At 45.8% G+C, this 23,974-nt stretch overlaps 1 protein-coding gene across 1 annotated transcript in view; it reads left to right on the plus strand.

Moving 5' to 3' along the window:
* Scn8a (sodium voltage-gated channel alpha subunit 8) overlaps window positions 1–23,974 on the plus strand; it is a 171,050-nt gene that overhangs the window by 52,609 nt on the left and 94,467 nt on the right. The window contains exon 2 of the mRNA XM_038342097.2: window positions 12,362–12,691. Within this exon, the coding sequence (XP_038198025.1) occupies window positions 12,416–12,691 (276 nt within the window). The 5' untranslated portion in view covers window positions 12,362–12,415. The remainder of the gene's footprint in view (window positions 1–12,361; window positions 12,692–23,974) is intronic.

Here is a 23,974-nt window from a genome sequence, read left to right on the forward strand (position 1 = left end):
TGCCCAGGGCTGGCCCACAGGTCCAACTCTGGCTTTAGGTCTGCGGCAGCCACTTACCTTCTTTGGTTCCTATTACACCTCTCTTGAGCTTCAGAACCACATAGTCTGCTGTCTATCTGGTATCCCCATTTGGATGCACCAAAGTGCCTTAGACTAGGTCTGTTCAAAGTGAAGTCATCTTCATTCCAGAACTATGTATCACATCATACTCACTGTGTCACCAAGTTTCACTACCTCTGCCCATTTTCCCGTGACTGAAAATGGGGCTTTGTTCCTGATTTTCCTGCCTCTGTACCTTCAGTCAGCTGTCCTCTTCAACATGTCATCTGCCTGCTGCCTGGTCCAGGCTCTCACCATCCACAAGCTTCTGCCTGGCTTACCTCCGACCTTGTTCCTCCTCCTCTCATGTATTATTATTGGAAACTAAGACACCGTATGACCAAAGCCTCTTAAACGTGTAAGACATGTAAGTGGGAGCCAGAGGATCGTGCAGTTTGCTGTGCAATTCTGTCTCCTGGAATGTCAGGAGCTGCACCCATCGGTCTCACGAGCATGGCTACCTAAACCATGAGTTGAACAAGGACAGCTATGGACTGATGAAGTGAATGGGGAGAGCTCATGAGTCCTCAACCTTACACAAGGAAGTACAGGAGCATTGAGAAATAGTCTTCCCCAGGGCAGGGCACTCCAGTTGGCCATCCAGTATCCAATGCTCAGCCCTGAAAACATACGTGCAAGTAACACTATACAGACTGAGCAGGTTAGAGTTGGGGAGATATATATCTATATGTGCGTGCGTGCGTCGTGTGTGTGTGTGTGTGCATTTAACAGCAGCTAATAAAAAAGAGGCCTTGAATTTGAATGAGCAAGGAGGGGTAAATGGGAGTGTTTGGAGGGAAGGGGAAAATGATGTAATTCTATTACAGTATCATTTTTTTTTAAATTGGCAACAGTGAAAGGTTTCTGAACTCACAGCAATCAAAATTTAGTTTAAAACAAAATCTAATGAGTCCAAAGTGTTTCTGGCAGCACTCACCTGTGTTGCATGGCATGATGTCACTGCAGCCTTAGTTCTGAACGTGACACTTCACTGCATTGCGCTGTTATGCTATGCAGCACCAATGGAGGGCACCTGAAATACCTACACTCAGATTCAAGACCGTGTTGTTAGAAGCTGCAGGGCTTTCTGTGTGTGCGGCTCTCTATTTTCACAGAAAATAGTTCTAATAGTTTCCTCTGTTGGCATTCTTCAGCCGTAGCAAGACAGTGTCCCGTTAGATTGTATTGTGTTAGGCAAGCACCTCTTTCTTGGTAATATATAAACTGGCTCATCAATAAACAATACATATATGCACACCACTGTATCATTTCTTTACGATTTAATAATGAAAGTTTAATTGATTGATATGCCTATTTTATCTACCTATACCTGGGGTCCCATAAAAATTTCTTACGAAAAGAAAATACTCATGAGTAGAAAAAGTTTAAAAACTTTCTCAAAATTTTTAAAGTCATCATTCCTTTCTTAAAGCCTTCAGTACCTGCTTGCTTTCAGGATAAAATAGGATTGGCTTCTTTTGCTTGAAGGACTCTGCCCTCCTGGAGTGTCAGGGGCTTCACTAACTGGGACTCTGATTCTACACTGCAGTGTTGCAGTACCCCTGTGGCTTGACCTCCCTGCTCTGCGCTCTGCAGAGCTCTGCCTATCCTCTTGCTGTGTCCCATTTCAGCAGCCTGTCCTTCAACTTCAGCAGATGCTGCCTTTTCCAGGAAGCTTCCCCGATCCCTCCCTGGGTGTTCTGCTTCTGTGTGTCAGTAAGCCTGTTTTACTCATTTCAGGGTTTAGTATACTGTGGTTTGCTATTTATCCATCTTTTATCACAGATTATCAGGTCACTTGGGGCAGTAGTGAACAATCTTGTTCATCAGAGTGTAGCTCTAGGATCTTAGACTTTTATAGTATTTACTCTTTGTTTCTGGTTTATCTCACTTAGCATGTTTTCAGGCTCACTTGTGGTGAAGCACATGTTAGAATTTCTATTTTTAAGGTTGCATAGTATTTCATTATATGTACACCACATTTTTATCTATCTAATTCATGGTCATTTGGGCTACTTGGCAATTGTGAGTAATGAATACTGCTGGGAATATCTTTTCAAGTTACTATTCTCAGTTCTTTGGGGCATATGCTAAATAGTGGAATTGGTAGTCTATAACAATATAAGGTAACATAGGAATTCTGGTCTTAATTTGGGGGAACCTGCCATGCTCTAGTGTAACAGCAGTCCAACTTTATGCTACAGTCGTGGTTGTGCCAGATTTTAAGTTTATTTCTTCTGCGTTTGTGGGAGGGAGAGAACAAATGTTTGATGGATGATGATGATGATGATGATGTGTGTGTGTGTGTGTGTGTGTGTGTGTATGTACGTATGTATGTATGTATTGAGCAAGCATAGGTGTGCCACGGCATGGGTGTGGGTGTCAGGTGGCCGCTTTGGGGAGTCAGCTCTTTTCTGCTAGCTTATGGGGTTTGTGGATCAGAGTCAGGTGGTGAGATGTAGATGGACTTTTATGTCCTGTCAGCCAGTTCCCAAATAACCACACAGAGACTCGTTATTAATTATAAATGCTCGGCCAATAGCTCAGGCGTATTACTAGCTAACTCTTGCATTTTAAATTAACCAGTATTTCTTTCTTTTTTTTTTTTTTTTTTTTTTGGTTTTTCGAGACAGGGTTTCCCTGTAGTTTCTAGAGCCTGTCCTGGAACTAGCTCTTGTAGACCAGGCTGGCCTCGAACTCAGAGATCCGCCTGCCTCTGCCTCCAGAGTGCTGGGATTAAAGGCGTGCGCCACCACCGCCCGGCTTAACCAGTATTTCTTATCTGCACTCTTGTCACATGGCTCAGTACCTTTTCTCAGCACAGCAGGTTCATCACCTGCTTCCTCTGCATCTCCTTGTGACTCCTGAGACACCACTTCTTCTTCTTCTTCTTCTTCTTCTTCTTCTTCTTCTTCTTCTTCTTCTTCTTCTTCTTCTTCTTCTTCTTCTTCTTCTTCTTCTTCTTCTTCTTCTTCTTCTTCTTCTTCTTCTCCTCCTCCTCCTCCTCCTCCTCCTCCTCCTCCTCCTCCTCCTCCTCCTCCTTCTCCTCCTCCTCCTCCTGCTCTTTCTCCTCCTCCTGCTTCTCCTGCTCCTGCTCCTCCTCCTCCTCTTCCTCCTCCTCCTCCTCCTCCTCCTCTTCCTCCTCCTCCTGCTCTTTCTCCTCCTCCTGCTTCTCCTGCTCCTGCTCCTCCTCCTCCTCCTCCTCCTCTTCCTCCTCCTCCTCCTCCTCCTCCTCCTCCTCCTGCTCTTTCTCCTCCTCCTGCTTCTCCTGCTCCTCCTCTTCCTCCTCCTTTTCTTTTTCTTCCCCCTCTTCTTCTTCAAGCTCTTTTGTCTGCAAGTCCTGCCTAACTCTACCTCTCCAGCTATTGGCCAGTCAGCGTCTTTATTAAACCAATTACACAGTGACATTTATTCACATAGTGTAAAGCAATATTCCACAGTGAAGCCTGTGTATACTGTCTCAGTAGTCTTTTTTAGTTTCTTGATACCCCCACGAACCCATAGCTCTCTGGCTCCCCGTTGCTTGCTGTATTGCTGTGTTAGCCATCCTGCCAATCATCTCTTTCAGGTGTGTGGTTTGTACACAGGTCCTTCTCTGCGACTTGCCCTCTTTGCATTCTTTTGATACTTTAATGTAAAGCACAAGAATTTTTAATCTAATTAGTTATATTTTTGCATGCATCTCCATGTGGCATACATTTGTGTGTGAATGCCTGTTCACATGTGTATGGACATATGTGTGTGCAGGTACACATGTAATATGTGGGTGTGAAGGCCTGAGGCTGATGGCAAAGTCTCTCTATTACTCCTCACCTTACTCATGGAGATGGGATCTCTTGCTGACCCAGAGTTCCTTTTGGCTAGTCTACCCACTTGGCTTGCTCCAGGGAGCCTTTATCTCGGCTTTCCTAACACTGGACTTAAAAGGCAGACTACCATGCCCGCCTGGCATTTGTGTGAGTGTTGGAAATCTGAACTCTGATCCTCTGGTCCTCTGGACCTCACGTCTCACAAATAACACCCTGGCCATGTTTTCTACTGTTTCATAGTTTTATTTTGTTTATTTAGGCGTTAATTCAATTTTGAGTTAATATTGCATGTGTTAGAAAGTAAAGCCTTACTTCATCTTTTGTATTTGTCTCTGTGTGGTATGCATTCGTGTGTGTTTTCTACCTTGTACTGATAAAGCTGTTCTTGTTCCATTGAATGTCTTGGCATCTTTTACTGCATATATGAGCCTTCCCTTCTAGATTCTACCCATTGAGCTATATGGTTGCTCTTAGGTCAATACCAAACTTTTGCTAATTCCACATTTCTAATTAATTAATTTAAATACCAGGAATGTGAGTCATCAAACTATGTTCCCGCTCTGGTCTGAGACAAGTTTGGTTTTATTTCTGTTTTTCAATGTCAGGGACTTAACCACTGTTTTCACATGTGTAGGGTTATGTTCTGCTGCAGAGCCACACACAGGTCACATGTATTGTGTGTTCCTGTACTACATGCAACCTCTGTTGCTGTTTGTTTTTTATTTTTGAAACAAGATCTTGCTATGCAACCTAGATTAACCTTGAACTCACTGTGTAGCTTAGGCTAGTCTTATTTTAAAAAATATTTTTATTAATTCTTTGAGAATTTCATGCATGTATACAATGTATTTTGATCCTATTCTTCCCTTTCTTCCCTAACTCCTCCCACATTTCTCCCAACCTCCTAACCCTTCCAACTTTGTGTTCAGGCTGGTCTTGATCTCCATCCTCCTGCCTCAGCCTCTGAGTGTTGATGTGAGGGTGTGCCAGACTGCATCTGGCTCCCTGGTAAGCTTGGTGCTGCTCCAGCTTCTTTCTTACAAGTCTCTGCTCAGAGCCCCTGCAGCGGCTGCTCCCTAGCCAGCTTCCTTCCAGTTCACCCTGCTCTAACCTCTCTTCAGCCATTTTCTTTGTCTTTTACCCTTGGCACCACCCCCACCTCCACGGATTTGTCAGATTTCAGAGAGCATTTTAAGACCTTAGTTCTCTTGAATGAGCTAACCATCCATGGCCCCCAAGTTACTGAGTCTAGTTCAGTCTTTTGAAATTCTCAGAACTGAGAGCCACTGCCATTGTTCCTTCATTATCTGGGCAGGTGGGGGCACGGCAGGAAGACGGCTGAGCAGGAGGAGCAGGGCATTGACAGAGAGAAGTGGTTTTATGGACGCAGCAGTCCAGCTGATCTTGGAGCAGCATGCTCAGACACAGTGAAGTCTGAAGATGGCTTTGACCCTCCCCAAACAGGATCAACACCTGAGCCTCAGCATGCTAGGCAGCTCCTGCTGCTGACCTGATGGTAGCAGTTGGTCAGCATTTACTGTTACATGTGATATGTGTGGTGATAGTGCACACGGATGGAGAGACCACTGTCTGCTAGGTACGCGGTTTATTGTAAAGCGGGAAAAGCACTTTCCTTTCCCAAAGGCAGTTAGTGGTACCCCAGGACTTAACTGCCATGGCAACAAGAATGACTGGGGAGTGACAGCAGTTGTACAGACAGTTGTGCGCTTGTGATTCAGTACTGGGTCTGTGCGTTTAGCAAGAGTTGTGAGGCTGCAAGGAACAGCCGTGTATGTTCTGTCTTTATGGGTTTTGGTAAATGTAAAGTTTTGATATAGAAGTGAATATATTTCATGGTAGCAAATGATCAAACAGATCCTTTATACACATGATTTTCAATGCATTCACAACTTGCCTAACTTTTCTTTGATATAAAAAATTCTGCCTACTGGGTTTATCTGTAACTTTTTTCAAGTTGTCAAAAGAGTTTTTTTTAAAGCTGCAAGTAAGTGGGTTTGTACAGTTCAAACTCCCATTGTTTAAGGGTCAACTTATTTTATAGGCTGCTTGCTCTCCAGTGTGCTAACTGGCGGTTAGACAGTCCAGCCTCTCATTTGATTTTCAGATCAGGAATGTTGCATTGCATGACCTCTGAGTTCACTCCAAACCCCAGAAATCTGTTTACTTTTTGCTCTGAAGAAGGAGGGGTTTATTTGATGACTAGAACTTAGGTCCAAGAAGAAAAACAGACTTTAAGGTTAGATTTAGAAAGTGCATATAGTAGTCAATAATATGTGCATATTGGAGTCACAATATAGTGTATATAGTCAATAATATGTGTATATAGGAGTCACAATATAGTGTATATAGTCAGTAATATGTGTATATAGGAGTCACAATATAGTATATATAGTCAGTAATATGTGTATATAGGAGTCACAATATAGTGTATATAGTCAGTAATATGTGCATTTTGGAGTCACAATATAGTGTATATAGTCAGTAATATGTGCATTTTGGAGTCACAATATAGTATATAGTCAGTAATATGTGCATATTGGAGTCACAATATAGTGTATATAGTCAATAATATGTGTATGTAGGAGTCTCAATATAGTGTGTAGTCAATAATATGTGTATGTAGGAGTCACAATATAGTGTATATAGTCAATAATATGTGTGTGTAGGATTTACTATATAGTGAATAATATGTGTCTATAGGAGTCACAATATGGTGTATATAGTCAGTAATATGTATATGTAGGAGTCACGATATAGTGTGTATAGCAGTCAATAATACATGATATAGGAGTCAATAAAAGTGACAGTAACCAGACATTGATTTAGTGATGCTGGGTCAGCTGATTATTGACACTGGGAGAAAAAAAAGAATCTTTTCTCCACACTGTATGCAACATCCAGTTCCCAGTGATTTGCAGGTTTGGATGAGAAGGGTAGAACAATAAAACTCCTAGAAGAAAACCTAGGAGAACACCTGTATGACCATGGGTGGATGGGAAACATAGGAGAACACCTGTATGACCATGGGTGGATGGGAAACATAGGAGAACACCTGTATGACCATAGGAGAACACCTGTATGACTGTGGGTGGATGGGAAACATAGAACACCTGTATGACCATAGGAGAGCACCTGTATGACCATGGGTGGATGGGAAACATAGGAGAACACCTGTATGACCATGGGTGGGTGGGAAACATAGGAGAACACCTGTATGACCATAGGAGAACACCTGTATGACTATGGGTGGATGGGAAACATAGGAGAACACCTGTATGACCATAGGAGAGCACCTGTATGACCATGGGTGGATGGGAAACATAGGAGAACACCTGTATGACCATAGGTGGATGGGAAACATAGGAGAACACCTGTATGACCATGGGTGGATGGGAAACATAGGAGAATACCTGTGTGACTATGGGTGGATGGGAAACATAGGAGAACACCTGTATGACCATAGGAGAGCACCTATATGACCATGGGTGGATGGGAAACCTAGGAGAACACCTGTATGACCATGGGTGGATGGGAAACATAGGAGAACACCTGTATGACCATAGGAGAACACCTGTATGACCATGGGTGGATGGGAAACATAGGAGAACACCTGTATGACCATAGGAGAACACCTGTATGACCATGGGTGGATGGGAAACATAGGAGAACACCTGTATGACCATAGGAGAGCACCTGTATGACCATGGGTGGATGGGAAACATAGGAGAACACCTGTATGACCATGGGTGGATGGGAAACATAGGAGAACACCTGTATGACCATAGGAGAACACCTGTATGACTATGGGTGGATGGGAAACATAGGAGAACACCTGTATGACCATAGGAGAGCACCTGTATGACCATGGGTGGATGGGAAACATAGGAGAACACCTGTATGACCATGGGTGGATGGGAAACATAGGAGAACACCTGTATGACCATGGGTGGATGGGAAACATAGGAGAACACCTGTATGACCATGGGTGGATGGGAAACATAGGAGAACACCTGTATGACCATGGGTGGATGGGAAACATAGGAGAATACCTGTGTGACTATGGGTGGATGGGAAACATAGGAGAACACCTGTATGACCATAGGAGAGCACCTGTATGACCATGGGTGGATGGGAAACATAGGAGAACACCTGTATGACCATGGGTGGATGGGAAACATAGGAGAATACCTGTGTGACTATGGGTGGATGGAAAACACTTTCTACTCACAGCAGCCATGAAGTAGCATGAGCTCAAGGGCTCATCAGTGGGTTAGTAAGCATGCAGCTTGCTATGTAGATTTATAGCGAAATCACATGCATATACACACTCGCACATGCTCACGTGCATGCACACACACACACAGATACACACACCCAATGAAGTGCTGATACATACTACTGTGTGACTTTACCTTGAAACTTTTATACTAAGTGAAAGAGGGAGGTCAAACCCAAATGGCTGCACACTGTGTGCTTCCATCTTATAGGAAATGCCAGAAAAGATACATTGATAGGGACGGAATGCACTTTAGGTATCGGGGGACTGGGGTGGGGTTGGAGAGAAGCTAAGGTGGGTGAGGGATGGGGCAGCGCTGATTTTGCCACGATGGAAAGACTTAGTGTGCAGTAGCAGAGGCTGCAAATATGTTGCTTGCAGGGGAGTTGTTTGCTTTAAAATGGTCTATTTCAAGTTACCTAAATTTTACTTCAGTGAATAAATCTTAAAACTGAGGTGCCACTGATGGAGAAGACTGTTGTTCTGAGTGTTGGCAAAGATGTGGAGCTGCTAGAACCTTCGCCCTGTGACACTTTATACACAGTCTCCAGCTCAGCACTGTTCCGTAGCTAATGCTGCAAAGAATCACATTGTATTTGACTACTGAAGGGTAAAGTGTAAAGGGGGTAGCTTCTTTCCACAGCAGCTTCACACAACCCAAAGCTGTCAGCGCAGGGTGAATAAATTGTGGCGTAGTCACAGATGGAATACTACACAGCAATAAAATGAATACCACAGTAAGGTCAATTTTACAGAACTGGGTTGGGATGAAGCCAAACCTCATAGGATGAAAGTGTACTTGTATGAAGTCTGAGAAGCAGCAGAACTGATCCATGGAGGTGATTACTGATGAAGGAACACAGAGCAGACTGGTGTCACAGGTGGAACAACATATGTACAGATTGAACTGGGCACTGTGGAGTCATGCACCTTACTCTGTTACATTTACTTTTACAAAGAAACATCACCAAAGTAGAAAACAAGCAGTAGTTACCAGAGCTGATGTCTGGAAGGCAGGAGAAGGGGCTGTCTGAGAAACAGGAAGTTGTCAGAGGCCTGGAGTGGTGACATGTGAGAAGACTACCTCTGTGGGGCCCAAGTGGGTGATACTTGCCAGTGGAAGCTGTTCAGGAAGGAACGGTCAGGCTTTGTCCTGGTCATGCACACGGAGGCTGGCCATGGCAAGTGTGGTCCCGTGCTGGATGACCGGAAAAGGGCAGTTCCAGTGCTAGAGGAGGAGCCCGTGGCTAAAGTGTGGGACTGTTCTGGGCATAGTGAGGACAAGGTGCAGAAGTTGGAGTCACTTGAGTGCGAAGGGGTTGAGGGAAAGAGGGTAACAGATTTCTGAAGACAGCCATAGAGAGGAAAGTATGTGCAAAGGAGAGAGACCATTGCCGTGGCATAGTGAGTGTCACCAAGGCAGAGGTAGGTAAAACAAGCAGAGGATTCAGAAACACAGAGAAGAGCTAGGAAGGAAAGGGGAAGGCTGGAAATGTGCTGGGGAGCAGGGCTAACTGGGGGCAGGCCATGACCCTGGAGATAGTGGGCGGAAGACAGCAAGGCAGCATCCTAGCCTGGGCTGGGTGATGAGCTGAGCTGTCTGCAGTCAGAGCACAAACTCTCCTGTGCTCTGTCCGACCTGATTGTGGGCGAGTGTGAAAGGTGGAGCCTGCAGTTCCAGACACCCAGTCTTATTGCAGGTTCCAGGCATGACCTGTGTAGTTTGTGAGTGGCCATAGATGTTTAGAGTCCTGACTTGCTCTCTAGCAGCGAGGCTTTGGGAGGCCATGTCAGTTCTCTAAACCTCTGTTTCCTTGTCATCAAATGATGACGATGTCAGTAGAACTCACCTTGTATTCTGGGGGGTGACACTGGTACTGGAAAGATAGCTGAGAGGTGAGCAAAGCTCCCAAAGGAGGTGCTGTGGAGGCTGAAGGTGTGTGTACAGAGGCTAGAGTCTTGAGGTTGGGGCAGGAGGAAGGGGATTTACTGGACTTGTTCAGGGTATAGAAGGAATTAGGGAAAAAGATGTAGGCTGAGGGGGAAACTGTAATTGAAGTCTCAGATCATAAAATCATATTATCTTTGTGTGATTTGCTTAATGAGCCAGGCTGTTCCTGCTGGGACTAGTGGTGGGGAGGATAGAATGGGATGGCTAACTTAAAAAAAAAAAGATTTACTTATTTGTTTTGTAGTAAAGAAATAAGAGTTGGGATATCAGCATCTGGTTGAGGTCTTCATTTTTTTGCATTTATATATTTAGAGAAGCTTACATGATGTGTGTAGAAGACAACTTGTGGGAGTTGGTTTTCTCCTTCTGTCATGTCGATCCCAGGGATAGAACTCCAGTCTTGAGACTTGGCAGCAAGTACCCTTACCTGCTGAGCCTGTGACCTGGGCAAGTTGTCCAGTCTCTTAGGACTCTACATTTCTGGAATCATCTGCACACTAGATGGAGGAGTCCTGCCATGTCTTGTGTCTCTAAAGTCCTATATTTACCAGACTGATTCCTCTGGCCCCTCCCCTTGCCTGGACCTGTGAGATTTGGTGCAGTGTGGGAAGCTACCTGGTCTGTGTGGGGCCACTGTATGGGTTCTGGTTGCAGACACTTAGCTCCATGCTGTGGCACAGCGGTCACCAGGAAAACAGCCTGTGCAGGTGGATTTGTAAAAGGAGCCCTCGGGGACCATGCTCCACATCAGTGAGTCTTTACACCCATTGCCTTGAGCAGGCCCAGCTTACATATAGTCATGAAGTGGACCCTGAGGACTAAGTAGGAGCAGAAGCAGCAGTGTTTCGTCTTTCAAAACTATTTCCTGAGTACTTGGGTGACACTAAATAAATAATCTTAAAAGGTGCATGGAGTGTGAGAGACAGAGCCTTAAGAAGTGTATTTCCTGGGCCGCCCTGTGCTACCAAGACAGAAAGAAGGAAGTGCACTTTGCACTCAGGTGAACTGCCAGTGGTCTCTGTCCAGTCCTGCCAAGAGCTGAGCCATTGCTCCCAGCTTCCTGATTCCTCTTTCCAGGCTTGGCTTAGAAGTAACTAGGGTTCTGCATACAGGAGTGAAATGGCTTTTCACGTACCGGCTGAGAAGTCCCTGATGCCTGTGTGACCTTGCTGCGGTTGCTCTTTCTAAATGGAATATTCTCTGCTTCGTCCTTGCCTTCTGAGTCTTTCAAGGTTCCATCCTCCCGGGCCTGCAGTACTTCATGGCTGGCACATGGGGAACCTGGGTTCATTCCCTCAGCCTTTCTCATTGCTAAGTAGGGGGCTTTCGGGGTGATGGCAGCCTCTTCCACTGAAAAACATCTCTGTTTGTCCCTGGCAGGTGCTTGATCCTACAAAAGATACTACTGGCCTTTTTTGACAACTCAGTACATTGAATGCCTTGAAATGGAAGGATGGATGCAAATGAGAGCTTTTATCAGTATTTTGTGTTCACAGAAGTTTGAAAGAGTTTTGTTTTCAGAAAGTGTAGCTTTTGGGAGCTTGTTTCAAGGTTCTAGCAGGGAGCACAGCTACCCTTGACCAAAGACCAGTCCTCCTCTATTCGGGAAAGGTTGTCCTCTGGGAGGGACACACATGGAGTGGTGAGGGAGGAAGGGGACACCCGCCTAGCCAGTCAGATCAGCCCAATCAACCCTGGAGATCAATGGGGTAACAGATGTCACGATCAGATCGCCCTCACATCCCAGAAAGTATAGTTTTTGAAAAGAGGGACAGTTTATCCTTTTCTTGCCCTTAAAGGAAAATGGTCTCTTTTGGAGCCTAGATCCAGAGGGAGGAAGGTGACTTGAGCGTGCAGACGCGGGCCCTCGGAACATCATCTGTTCCTCGTTAGCCAGAGCAGAGTGCCTGGGGGCTGTGAAACGCATCTCTCTTTTTCGTGTGTGGTTCTGAACAGTGAGTTGGATTTCGGTAAATATAATAAATGTCAGCAGTTCGAAAGACCCCAGTCTTTCAAGTCCCTAATTGATCGCTCCTCTAAGGGCCATTACAATGGTCACCCAAGTCATTCTCACCATAGATTTTTTTTAGATAAAAAAGAGCCATGTTGCAAAGGTTTGACGTGGAGGTGAGAGTGAGCTGCTTTGGTCTGGCCTCCTCTCAGAGCAGGAATTGACTCATGCTGCCTGTGTTGCTGTTCTTCCAGAGCTGGCCTGTCCTGGACTCAGCATAACTAACGAAGCTGCTGCAGGATGAGAAGATGGCAGCGCGGCTGCTCGCACCACCAGGCCCTGACAGTTTCAAGCCTTTCACCCCTGAGTCGCTGGCAAACATCGAGAGGCGCATTGCTGAAAGCAAGCTCAAGAAGCCCCCAAAGGCGGATGGCAGTCATCGGGAAGATGATGAAGACAGCAAGCCCAAGCCAAACAGCGACTTGGAAGCAGGGAAGAGCTTGCCTTTCATCTACGGGGACATCCCCCAAGGCCTGGTTGCCGTCCCCCTGGAGGACTTTGACCCATACTATTTGACGCAGAAAGTGAGTTGGAGGAGGCCCAGCTGCAGAGGCCCCTTCCCTGCAGGCGTGGGAGAGGGGAAAAGAAACCCCGTCTTTGCCAGAGTTGGGAGACATGGCTAGCCTTTGCTTCTGCCTGGGATCGGTTTTCCCATTTTGTTGTTGCTGAGGGCCACTTTTGGGTCTTCCCAACAGGCCAGCTCTGTTAATAAGACTTCTAGTTTTGCTTCTAGGCCAGACTAGGAAAAAAGCGCCCTGGCAGAGCGCTTTTTAGATGTGTGGAGCCCCTGGTACTTCCCTGGAAGGGAAGAAGAAAGGAGAGAGGGAGGAAGTGTGAACATGGAATCTCCCTGACCCACACATTTGAGAGTCTGTCTGAGAATAGTAGGTATTTCTCATAGAGCGGTAGCAGGCTGTCGCTGTAGTGGGAATCATGGCTGTGCTCTCTGTGCAGTCCTCCTTTGTGACACTGGAGCATGGCCATTATGGGACAAACAGTGAAGCACACTTTGGTCTTGTCATACTGTTGTCAGGGTGAATCTTCATTCCCCAGTCGACAGAGAACACAGGCAAAAGGTCAAGGGTTCAAACATCCTGAATAATGTTTGACCAAATCTTAGATTTGTTATGATTATTGTATGAAAAAAAGACAAGAGGAGAATCAGGCCTCCTGGTTTGATTCACTGGCCAGGTAATTAACTGCTAGATTCTGAGGCCTGACCTCGCATCATAGGAGACCCACCTAATGCAACAGGTGTCATTTAAATAGGTGTCAATGGGTTTTCCAGATAATGGGTAGGGTGATGGCTTTGTGGAGTTGTGTAGATGTGAATAAAAAAATCAGGTACACTATTTTTGTTAACACAACTGCCCTTTTAAACTGCTAACTAATTAACTGTTGTTAGTATGTTTTAAAAGAAATGTTAACTTCCTTGTCTTGTTAATGGGACACAGTTAAGAGATCTGTCCTTACTAGGATCACTGAGAGGGCTCAACACCTGTGGGGGGTGGGGATTTCACATGGTGGGAGGAGAGAATAGATTCCTGTGAGTTATCCTCTGGTCATCTGAATGCCCTGGTGTGCATACCCTCTCAACAGTGAACCCACACACACACGCACACACACTGCTTAACTATATAAATGAGTTTTAACTCAGGATGGATGGCAAAAGCAGTCAAGATGCCCTCTGGAAAGCAGCCCTTTACCCAGGCACGTCTGCTGCAGCTCACAGCAGCTGCAGGGGGGAGGGGTGGGACCAGTGGTCCCAGGTCTTCCAGGTCTGAAGAATAAAGCCTGAGGTGACACAGAGCACAGCAGACTGGAGAGACCTGACTCCACCACGTGTCACGGCATTCATTCTTTATGGTCTTCTTTGCTAGTGTAAATATTGTCCAAGCTACTACAAACAATCAGAGGGAAAAAATAAAGAAAAACAAACTTTACAAAATAATTTGTGATTCTTAGCAAGTCCCTTTATTTCTCAGGGCCTAAATTATTTATTTTTCCATCTTATATGCAAAATCAATTTTATTTTCTTACCTGTGATTTCATTTTCCGTTGTATACCTTTTCCCTGGGCCCTGCCCTTCTGTCATTCTCTTCTGTGTCCAGTGCCTGGGTCACAGCTGGGACTCTATAGAGAGTAAATCCGTTGTTGCCAGTGGAGCTCCATAGGACAGAAAGTGTGACTTCAGGGGCTGGGGTTATGGCTTGTCACACACATGTGAGACCCTGAGTTCAGATCCCTCACACCCCCACACAGCCTGAAGCCTGGCAGTGAAGCATGTCCCTGGAGATGTAGAGGCATGTAGACCTGAAGCTCACTAGGCAGGCTGCCTAGCCAAGCTGATGAGCCCCAGGTTCAGTAAGAGATTTTTGTCTCAAAAATAAGGTGGAGGGCAATTAAAGAAGACATTGCCCTCGACCTCTGGCCACCAATGGCCTACATACATGCAACCAGCATAGATGAGACAAGTCTACACACACACACTGCACACAAAATAGAGGAAAGTTTAGCAAATATTTCCTGAGAAGAATAACTTTAGTTATATTTTTGGTGGTCTTTAAAGTTTTTTAAATGTTACCATTAAAAAAGTCTATAAAACATATATATATAGCCATTGTAGCCATTGGCTAATGGCTACTATAAAGCAAACGAATTATGTCAAGAAAGCATTGCTAGCAGTTCAGACGTTTGTTGTACATTAATCTTTATTACCTATCTACCTATTATCTATCTATCTATCACCTATCTACCTACCTACTTCAGACAGGGTCTTTTGTAGCCCAGTCTGGCCTTGAACTCACCGTGTAACCATATGAATTCCTAATCCTCCTGCTTCCGCCTCCTGAGTTCTGGGTTTATAGGCTACACCAGCACACGTATGTTATGAGGTGTTGATGCCTGAACCCAGGGCTCTGAGCATGGGCACATACCCTCTAACTTGGCTGTATCCATAGCCATTGCCCTTCTAAATGAGGAGTTTTCCATTTGATTAAAAATAACATATTCTCTCGGCTTACGTGCGAGTTCTTGTTACGTTACTGTTTCTGGTCCTGCTTCCTAACCAAGGCCTTGTATGGGTTAAGTCAGCTTCTCCTACAGGCAGCACTCTGGGAATTAACCCACAAATCAAAAACTCATAGGGGAGGAAGTGATGCAAGAGTTCCTTTCTGTTTGTTTTTCAGGAACTGTGGTAAATCATTCCTGGAAGCTCAGTTCTCCTTCCTCTGGTAAAGGAGTGTTTTCTCCTCAAGCCTCAGTTTCTAGTTGTCCCGTCATTGAAGGGACCACAGGGACCTTGTTTCTCATTTCCTTTCCTCTTTCTTTCGTGGGTCACAGAAAACAGGTTTCCTTTTTAAAACTTGTGGTTTCATCCATTGTATATAGCTCGTGCTCCAGGAAACTCAGGAACCTGGAAGCTGTGCACCACACTGTCCAGGCACCGTTCTGCAGGGTGCCTCCTGCCCTCGCTCTCTGACCTCGTTTTTCAGCTATTTGATATGAATAAGTACATTTAAGGAGCAAATACATATCTTGACTAATCTCATTTTAAAACTAGGTCGTATATTTATTTACTGACCGAAGGTTGAGTGGTATTTGGTAAAATGTCTGCCTTATGCCCATCCTTCTCTTGCACTACTTGGCCCCCTGCAGTGTTAATGGTTGCTGGGCTCTTCTGTGGTTCCTCTATACCTGTGCGAGCCACAGCAGGTGCGTGTGAAGAACCTGACCTCAGATATTTGTCCTGGCCTCTGTCACCTCTCTTCTCTTTTTGTTTCTTGTTATTGTGGTTGATGTTTAGTTTTTCTGAGGCAGGGCTCAGGCTAGCACTACAGCCGTGTACTACCCTGTGTTATGCTGTGGGGTCTTGAGTTTTCTTGGTGCCAATTCCCACTTTGCTTCTCTCCCTCCAATTTTTTTTTCTTTTAGAGAATCAGCTCAATGGCTTTTCCTTCACTGCTTACAGTGTCTATCTTCACTACAGAAAATACTGTCTGCTGCTTAACAGTAATTTGTTGAGTTTTAAGTGACCATGGGTTGAGTTGAAGGCCCTTCTACCTGAGTCCCACCCCTTCTCATTTCTTAGGCCTGATGATTGACATGGCCTCTGTGTCTAATAGACTGACCTGTTATAAGGAAACCCTAGAAACAGAAGTTCACCTTGCAGGATCGATGTGTTTTTAAGTACTGTGGTGCATTCCTGTTGAACTGAAAGGTCACTTTTCTCAAAGTTCATCTCACTTCACTATCTGATTTTCTACAAAGTGAGTACACTTAGAGTCACAGGAAATTAAAATGTGGGGGCCTTTGGCATCATTTAATTCAGCTTCCTTACATTATTGATTTTAAGTTATTGATACTTTGTCAAAAGCTAGAACCAGGCTTGCAAGATGACTCAGTGGGTTAGGGCACTTAGCAAAGAACTGCCTCTCATGGGTTAGTCTCTGATTTCCACGTGTGAGGCACGCACACGTGCACACACACAAATATGTAGATGTTTCTCTGTGGCATGTTCACCCCCTTAGGGTGAGTGAGATGCAGTGCTGTGAGCCTGAGCTCGTTGTCAGCACCCCCAGAACTGCTCCCCTGACATGAGCTCTGGAGGTATTTAGTTGGCCTCTCCACCCTCTGTCATCTTTTGAAGGAAGAATGTCAACCCTCCCCTGCCTGCCAGGTTGGCTTAGTGGAAAGAGCGCCTAACTGGGAAGGAAAACCTAGGTTTCATTCCAGTTTTGTCTTTGATTTGCCCTTGACCAAATAAAATGCCATGGTTTCTTCATCTGCACATGGTGCAGAAGAGCAAGCGTACATCTGCATCTTTGTACTGTGTGTCACCATGGCTGCTTGTAGCCTGTGCTCTCAGTGTGGAAAGTGCTGTCTGCTCACGCAGGGCCCCTACTCTGCTCCGTGTCTCCTCCTCTTGGAATGTATTCTTCTTTAACTTCAGCTCTGGGAGTTCTCCCTGCTCAGCCAAGCCCAGCCATAACACCAAAACCGAAACCTCTCCCTTCCGGATTCCTGTAATACAGCTTGTCTTCAGCCCACCATGGTGTCTTTTGGTGTAGGTGGGGAAGGTACCTTTGTGCCCAGTCTTTACAGTTTTCTGCTTACCTAACGATAGAGCCAGCAGTCCTGAAATCTCATCCCCTTCTCCCGCCCCATGCATGCACACATATTTCACTGTTGCTGGCAGACACTCATTTCCAAATCTGTTGAATATGTTGGCAGGTGTGCAGTGCCATGCTGTTAAGGGAATATGTGTGTCCGTCAGGTGTGATTGATAAGCTCTTCCATTGCACAGCCCGCATAGACACTTAAAACTAAAGCTGTATATTTTAAAACTTTAGATTATTTTGTTAGTAAAAGGTTTTTTTTTCACCCAATGGTATAGGGAAGTCAAGTGATATTTCAGTTTTTATTCACCAGATTAGCCTAGAACAGTGCTTGTGAGTCAGTGAGGGCGGGGACAGTGCTTGTGAGGGCGGGGACAGTGCTTGTGAGGGCGGGGACAGTGCTTGTGAGGGTGGGGACAGTGCTTGTGAGGGCGGGGACAGTGCTTGTGAGGGTGGGGACAGTGCTTGTGAGGGCGGGGACAGTGCTTGTGAGGGTGGGGACAGTGCTTGTGAGGGTGGGGACAGTGCTTGTGAGGCAGTAAGGGCAGGGACAGTGCTTGTGAGGGCGGGGACAGTGTTTGTGAGGCAGTGAGGGCAGGAGTCTTGTTTCTGACCCTGTCCCCACCTAATTCCAGGCCATCTTAGGCATGTCACTTACCCATGCAGGGCCTTTGGTTTCTCTAGTCTAGAAACTGATGGGCACACTAAGAACTACTATCCCATGTATTTTTCAGTGTCTGTAGAGACCGTCGCTTGACTGCCCTGTCTAAAGCAGTGGATTCCGCTAACCCTGTTTTGCTTTTCTTTGTCACATGTAGCACCTGGTATATAGGACAGTGAGGACAGTGACTAGTTCATCGCTGTCTTCTGTCCTCAGCCAGGTACTTTCTGGTAAGCGCTCAGTCAGCAGTGATGAGTGAATGGATGACTCTCAGGAGATAACACACCTGGAAACATCATGTGGTTTAAACTGAGTGGTGACAATAGGATTTTTAAATGAAAAGTTTTCTTAACTTTCAAAGTGAGCTCAACTTTTTGGATAGGAAAAGCTAGTCAGCATTACATTTCTTCCTTTCTCTTCAAAAGTGGTTTTGTTTAGAAGCTTAGGAGTAGATCAAAAATTAGATTTCTTGATGGCTGAAAGATCTTGGTAGAGGCTGGCTCGCTGTGGAGTGCCCACCAGGCGCTCCGCACCACTGAGAGAGCCTGGGAATTAGAAAGGGCTTTGTGAAAGGATATTTGGAATTCCCACATGGTGCTTTAGTATCTTGTTGACAAACATTCAGTCTTGCCCACCCCTGATGAAGGATTTTTCTCCTTGTGTTGTTAGCCGTCCTCTGTGGAGTGACTGTGAGGAATGCATGCCAGTGTGGTCAGCCTTACAGAAAACGCGGTCATTTAATTCAGAAAATGCATTCAGTTTAGTTGTGGGGAACAAAGATTGAATAAAGTCCTTCTTTTACCCCAAGCAGCTTATAATGTGGTAACATAGTAGTAGCATATAGTACAGTGTCCCTTTGGGCTAGGGGTCTCATGATAAGTCCATAGCAAGAGGAGAATTTGAATTAGGCTTTGTGGCCCAGAACTCTGAAGGATACAGAACACAGTGGCAATAAAGGCACGGTATGGAAGGAAGGCCAGTCTGTCTAACATACGTGGGAAATAGGGGGTGACTGAGGTACAGTGGGAAAGAAGACTGAGCAGGAGAATTGGGCCTAGAGCTTGGACAGCTGAGGCTGTGAGGCCCTCAAGTTTGTCCTTTCTTGGTAAACAGTGGAGAGCTACTGATGGCCTTAGATGGGAGTCAGGTGTGGTGACAGCTGACAAGGTGGCCATGATACACATGTGCACCAAGGGAAGGAGCTGGACCAGAGGGACGTCTGACTTACAGTGGTGGAAATGGAAGCTTGAGGGAATTGATGAGTTCAGGAGTCAACCCAAAGTTTGCCAGGTGTCTGTTTCTACACAGAGCTCCAGTCCATCTTAGTGCCAGCCTGAGCTATGAGGTCGCTTTGCAGCCTGTCCCCTCCAGAGAAAAGCTTCCACTTCCCCAGTGCTTAGAAAATACTCAGTTGTACATACAGGTGCCAGTGCTTATATGAATCCTAAGATTGGCCCACCTCAGCCTTGCTGTCCGCTGGACCCTTTTAGGAGCTAGTTTACCCCGGCTGAAAGGTATAAAGATGTTTACTGTACTAAAAATTGACCTTTGATTTATGTAATGATAATTGCCGTTTAAATGATGGCAGTATCTTGGTGAACGTGCTGATCATTTTTTATGGAATAGTTAACTTCATTTTAGCCCTGTCCTAGTCAGGAGAGTGAGGCTGACTGACATCTCTATACAGAGGCTTCTCTGACTTACTGTGTCTGAAGTCACACAGAAACTGTAAGAAGTTTTTTACATACAACCTGGTTGGCACGAGCCATTTTTGTTGACTGCCGTTCAGAACTGATTCAAGTTCTGAAGACCTGTAGTCTATACGCTCTGCTGAGGCCGCAAGCTTTGGTCCGTCAGGTAATGTTTCAGCAAAAAGTTCCTCTGGTTCTAGGGGATGGCCGTCCATCTGCTGTTCAAAACTAGGCCCTGTGCAGCCTTTGCCTCGCCTTGCTGCTGCCTCTGGTCTGTCCTGCTCTTGGCTATGACAGTCATAGACAGAAGTTAGCTCTTCTTTCTCTGTGTGTCATTTGCCCCATCTATGGTCATGGGCAACGCTCTTCCATCTCATGAATCCCATCTCCCCCGCTGATCTAGTCATTCCTCATGCCATCAAGAATTATAGTGGAGCCTGGACCCCGTCCATCCTGCAGCCTCACCTTTCTCATGACATCCTGAGATCTCCCAAGGTTGGTGGGGGGTGTTTTGTAAGGTCTTTTCTCTGGGTTAACACTGGTGATCAATTACTTCTTTCCCCTGAATTCTCTTCTATCTCAGGTTCTTTCTTCTTCTTTCCACCCTATTGTTCCCCAGAGCTCTGGCCTTGGGCCCTGTTTTCACTTGGCAGTCACACTGGGTGACCTCACCCTGTCTCAGGACCAGGCCACTCATTTTGCACCTTCAGCCTGGGTTGCTTCTGTACAACTCAGCATCATCCCAGCAAGCCCTGTGGATTCCCCACAGGTAACCCAGCATGCTCACAATGGGGTTGTTCCCCCTCAAGCCTCTCACTTTTATCTCTGATAGCTCCACCAATATTCCAGATATCCAAGTTCCCGTGATATCTGAGGATTACCAATATTAAATAAATGCTGGTATTATGACACATTTTTCCTTTGTCATTGTTCTTATGTGGACAAGTATTTTACCTGCATGTATGTCTATGTACCATGTGTATGTCTGATGCCTGTAAAGGCTAGAAGAGGATATCAGATCTCCTAGAACTGGAGTTTCAGACAGGCGTGAGTGCCGCGCACGTGCTGGGAGCTGAACCTAGGCCTTCCAGAAGCAAGTCCTCTGAGCCATCAAGCCGTCACACCAGCCCTGTGCATGTTTTCAAAGTTAGGAAAGAGAATCTAGCTTTAAAATATTAGCCTTCTTATTCCAGTAACTCGCTCTTTCACTCAACCTGCATGTGGAAGACCAGGGTTCCATTCTGTAGTCTGGGAACTTGTTGTGCACAGCAGAGAGCACCATACTCTGCTCCCTATCAAGTGTGTGCTGCAGAAAGAGGTTTTGTTGGGGTTTCTGTTATCATTTGCAGAATTTACTGTCATTTCATTTTAGAAATTTAATGTATTGGGGTTTTTTAGTCATTTTTCATGCCATATCTTCACCATGATATTCAAGGCATTGAAAACATGAAAAGACTTTCAAAATCTAAAGTTAATGGATTTTTAGAGGTGGGTGAGCCAAGGGTCAGAAAGGTTCCAATATCACTGAGTATCTAACGAAAGGCTGGAGATAGTTATTAGTTATTTGATTTCCATTGTATAATTTCTTCATGTCTAGGAGATTCAGTCATACATTCAATAAGCATGTATAGCCTGTCAACCTTTCATATTATGTCCTTTGCTTTCTGAGCTGAGACAGGCATGATAGGTGGAAGATAGGCCCCGCCCAGTGGGATGTGCATCGCGTGATGCTGGTCCCTGAGTTATAATGACAGTTTTCTAAGCTCCTGCTCTAGCAAGAGTGAAGGGCATGTTGTGAGGATGTGCTGAAGGGAGAGCAGTTCTGTCTCAGAGGATTGGACAGGGCTGCCTTCAGAGAGGAAGTGTTACAGGAGCTAGATCTCTAAATATAAAATGGTTTTTAGTAAGTCACCTGGAAGAGGAGAGGAGAGAGCAGTCAGATATGAGGGGCTGTATCCTGAGGCTGAGAGACGGAACAGAAAGGCTGGGTTGTTTAAAATAGTGGATTTAGTTGTGGCTACAGCATAGAACGTGTTCTGAGGAGTCTTGTCTTCTCCCTTGTCAGAGTTCCCCAGGTTGGGAATACCTTCTGGCACCATTTGAGCCAGTGCAGCCTTTCAGAGGCCTCTGGGGGTTTCTGTGCTCCAGGTCTAGCAGCACACAGTATTCTAACGACCGGAACCCAGGTATAGATTCTTGGTACCATGGATGGTGAAAAGCAGTCGCAGCAGCAGGGTCTCTTGTGAATGCTGACCCTGTGCAAGCCTGAAGTTAGTATCCAGGATCCCGAGAGCTAACCAGCAACAGTGCTGGCCTGGAATCCAGGTCTTGGGAGTCACAGGCTCAGCCATTCTCCTCTGCTGCTTTAAGAGAGGAAGGTGAGAACCTTTCTAGACTGTGGTTATTCTTTACAGAACATGCTTCATTTTGCTGTGTTCTTCAATATCTGCAATCCTTATACCTTAAGAGGAGAAACTTCCATTGCAGGAAGATCAGACTTGCATTGCCCTGGGGAGCAGTGCTATGCTGGCTTAGCCGTGCAGCAGGTACACGGTGCTGCTCTTCTCTCAGGTGGCTCCCTGTGATCAGGTGGAGATGGGAGGAGTGACAGTGGATAGCCACAGGCAGATGTGGTCTTCACTTGAGTTCCCCCAGCCAACCCCTGAGAACCATAAGCACCTGTGCTCTCAGCTATGCGTGGCTTTAGTTTGTGAGCAGTAAGGGGATTAATTAGACAAGAGTCCTTCACTGGTGTAAGGGGTAGATCAGATGGCCCACCATGGCAAGTAGAGCCCTGCTTGGAACCAGCAAATCTGGGTCCTAGAAACTCTCCTCTATTCCTGCCCCCTCACTCTGTGACCGTAGCTTAGGCAGATCATCTGGAATTGGTGTCATCAAGTTTGTTTGTTTTGTTTATGAAACAGGGTCTCTCTGTGACCTCCGACTGGCCTGAAGCTGTGGTGTAGACTAGGCTCAGCTCACCACCTCCTTTTGATTCGGTCCAGAGTCCCAGACCATGGAATGGAGTCCCCTATATTCGTGAAACCTTGGTGTAAACATCCTTATGAGCATACCCAACAATGCGTTTCTATGGTGATTCTAAGTCCAGTCAAGTTGACAGAGAAGATTAACCATCACAACGTCATCTGCTGTTAACTTAATACCTGGACATATAAGCTTAATCGAAATAATAACATTATACCCCTCTCTGAGGTCTCATTTTCATCTCATAATGTACGATGTATTTATTCCCTCTCTATATGTCTCCATAGTCTTTAACAGTCTCAACACTGTTCAAAGGTCCAAAGTCTCAGCTGAGGCTCAAGACAAGCTCTTAACTGTGAGCTTCTACTAAGTAAAACAGATTATCCAATGACAGAGAGTTTGCACTACCCATTCCAGAATGGAAGGATGGCTGCATAACAGAGACCGGACCAAAGCTCAGCAAGCCACCAAACATGCAGTTCCCTGCTCACCATCACCTGGGCTCCAATGGCCTCAGGCCTGTCCTTTGTTGTGCCTGTAGCACACATAGCTTGGGGGGAGGGGTGCCCAAATCACTCTGTGGCTACAGCTGTCCTAAGTAGATTTGCCACATTTTGAGGTCTCCCTTGAAATTTAGACTTTACCTTCTCAACTTGATGCAGTGATGTCTCAGGGCCTCCTGGCAGGAAGTCCAGCCCTGTCATACTTTGCTTGGCCTCAGTGATGCCCCTCACGCCTACAAAACCAGTACCGTCTGAACAGCAGCACCAGGTTCTACGGCCGACTTGCAATGTAGCCTTATAAATTGCAGTCGCTGTGTACCCTGGTGAGTACAGTTGCCTTTGTCCACCTTCAAGGCTGACCATGGGCAGGCATTTCTCCAGGTGGCTGTTCTCAAACTGGGAAGCTCCTTGGTGGTGTTGAGAATTGAGGCTTCCAGCCTGTAAGGGCACCATCCTCATTTAGGATAGGCCTCTGTCCTCAGTTAAATACTTCTGGGAAACCTCTGCAGAAACACCAGAGGTGTGTTCCCACGGTGATTCTAAACCCAGTCAAGTTGATAGCGATGGCTGCCACATCAGGGCTGAGAGAATATGGGACATATAACAGATTTAGCAGGTAAGAATGTGTGGCTGTAGAAACCAGTCAAAGTGAGAGAGCCAGGCCCTTCAGTCATTAGACCCAGGTTCTGGAGACAGTCACTATTTGTGCAGCTGCAGCTAAAGGCAGAGGGACTAAAAGGTTTCCAGCTACCTTCTAATAGGTTAGATAGGGGCCGAGAGCCCGGAGGCCATTAGATGCTTGCTGGTTACCTGTGTAGTGGCAGCCTGCTCTGGAGGCAGAGAATGTGAC

This window comes from Arvicola amphibius, chromosome 9, assembly GCF_903992535.2.
Source record: "Arvicola amphibius chromosome 9, mArvAmp1.2, whole genome shotgun sequence".
NCBI classification, from domain to species: Eukaryota; Metazoa; Chordata; class Mammalia; order Rodentia; family Cricetidae; genus Arvicola; species Arvicola amphibius.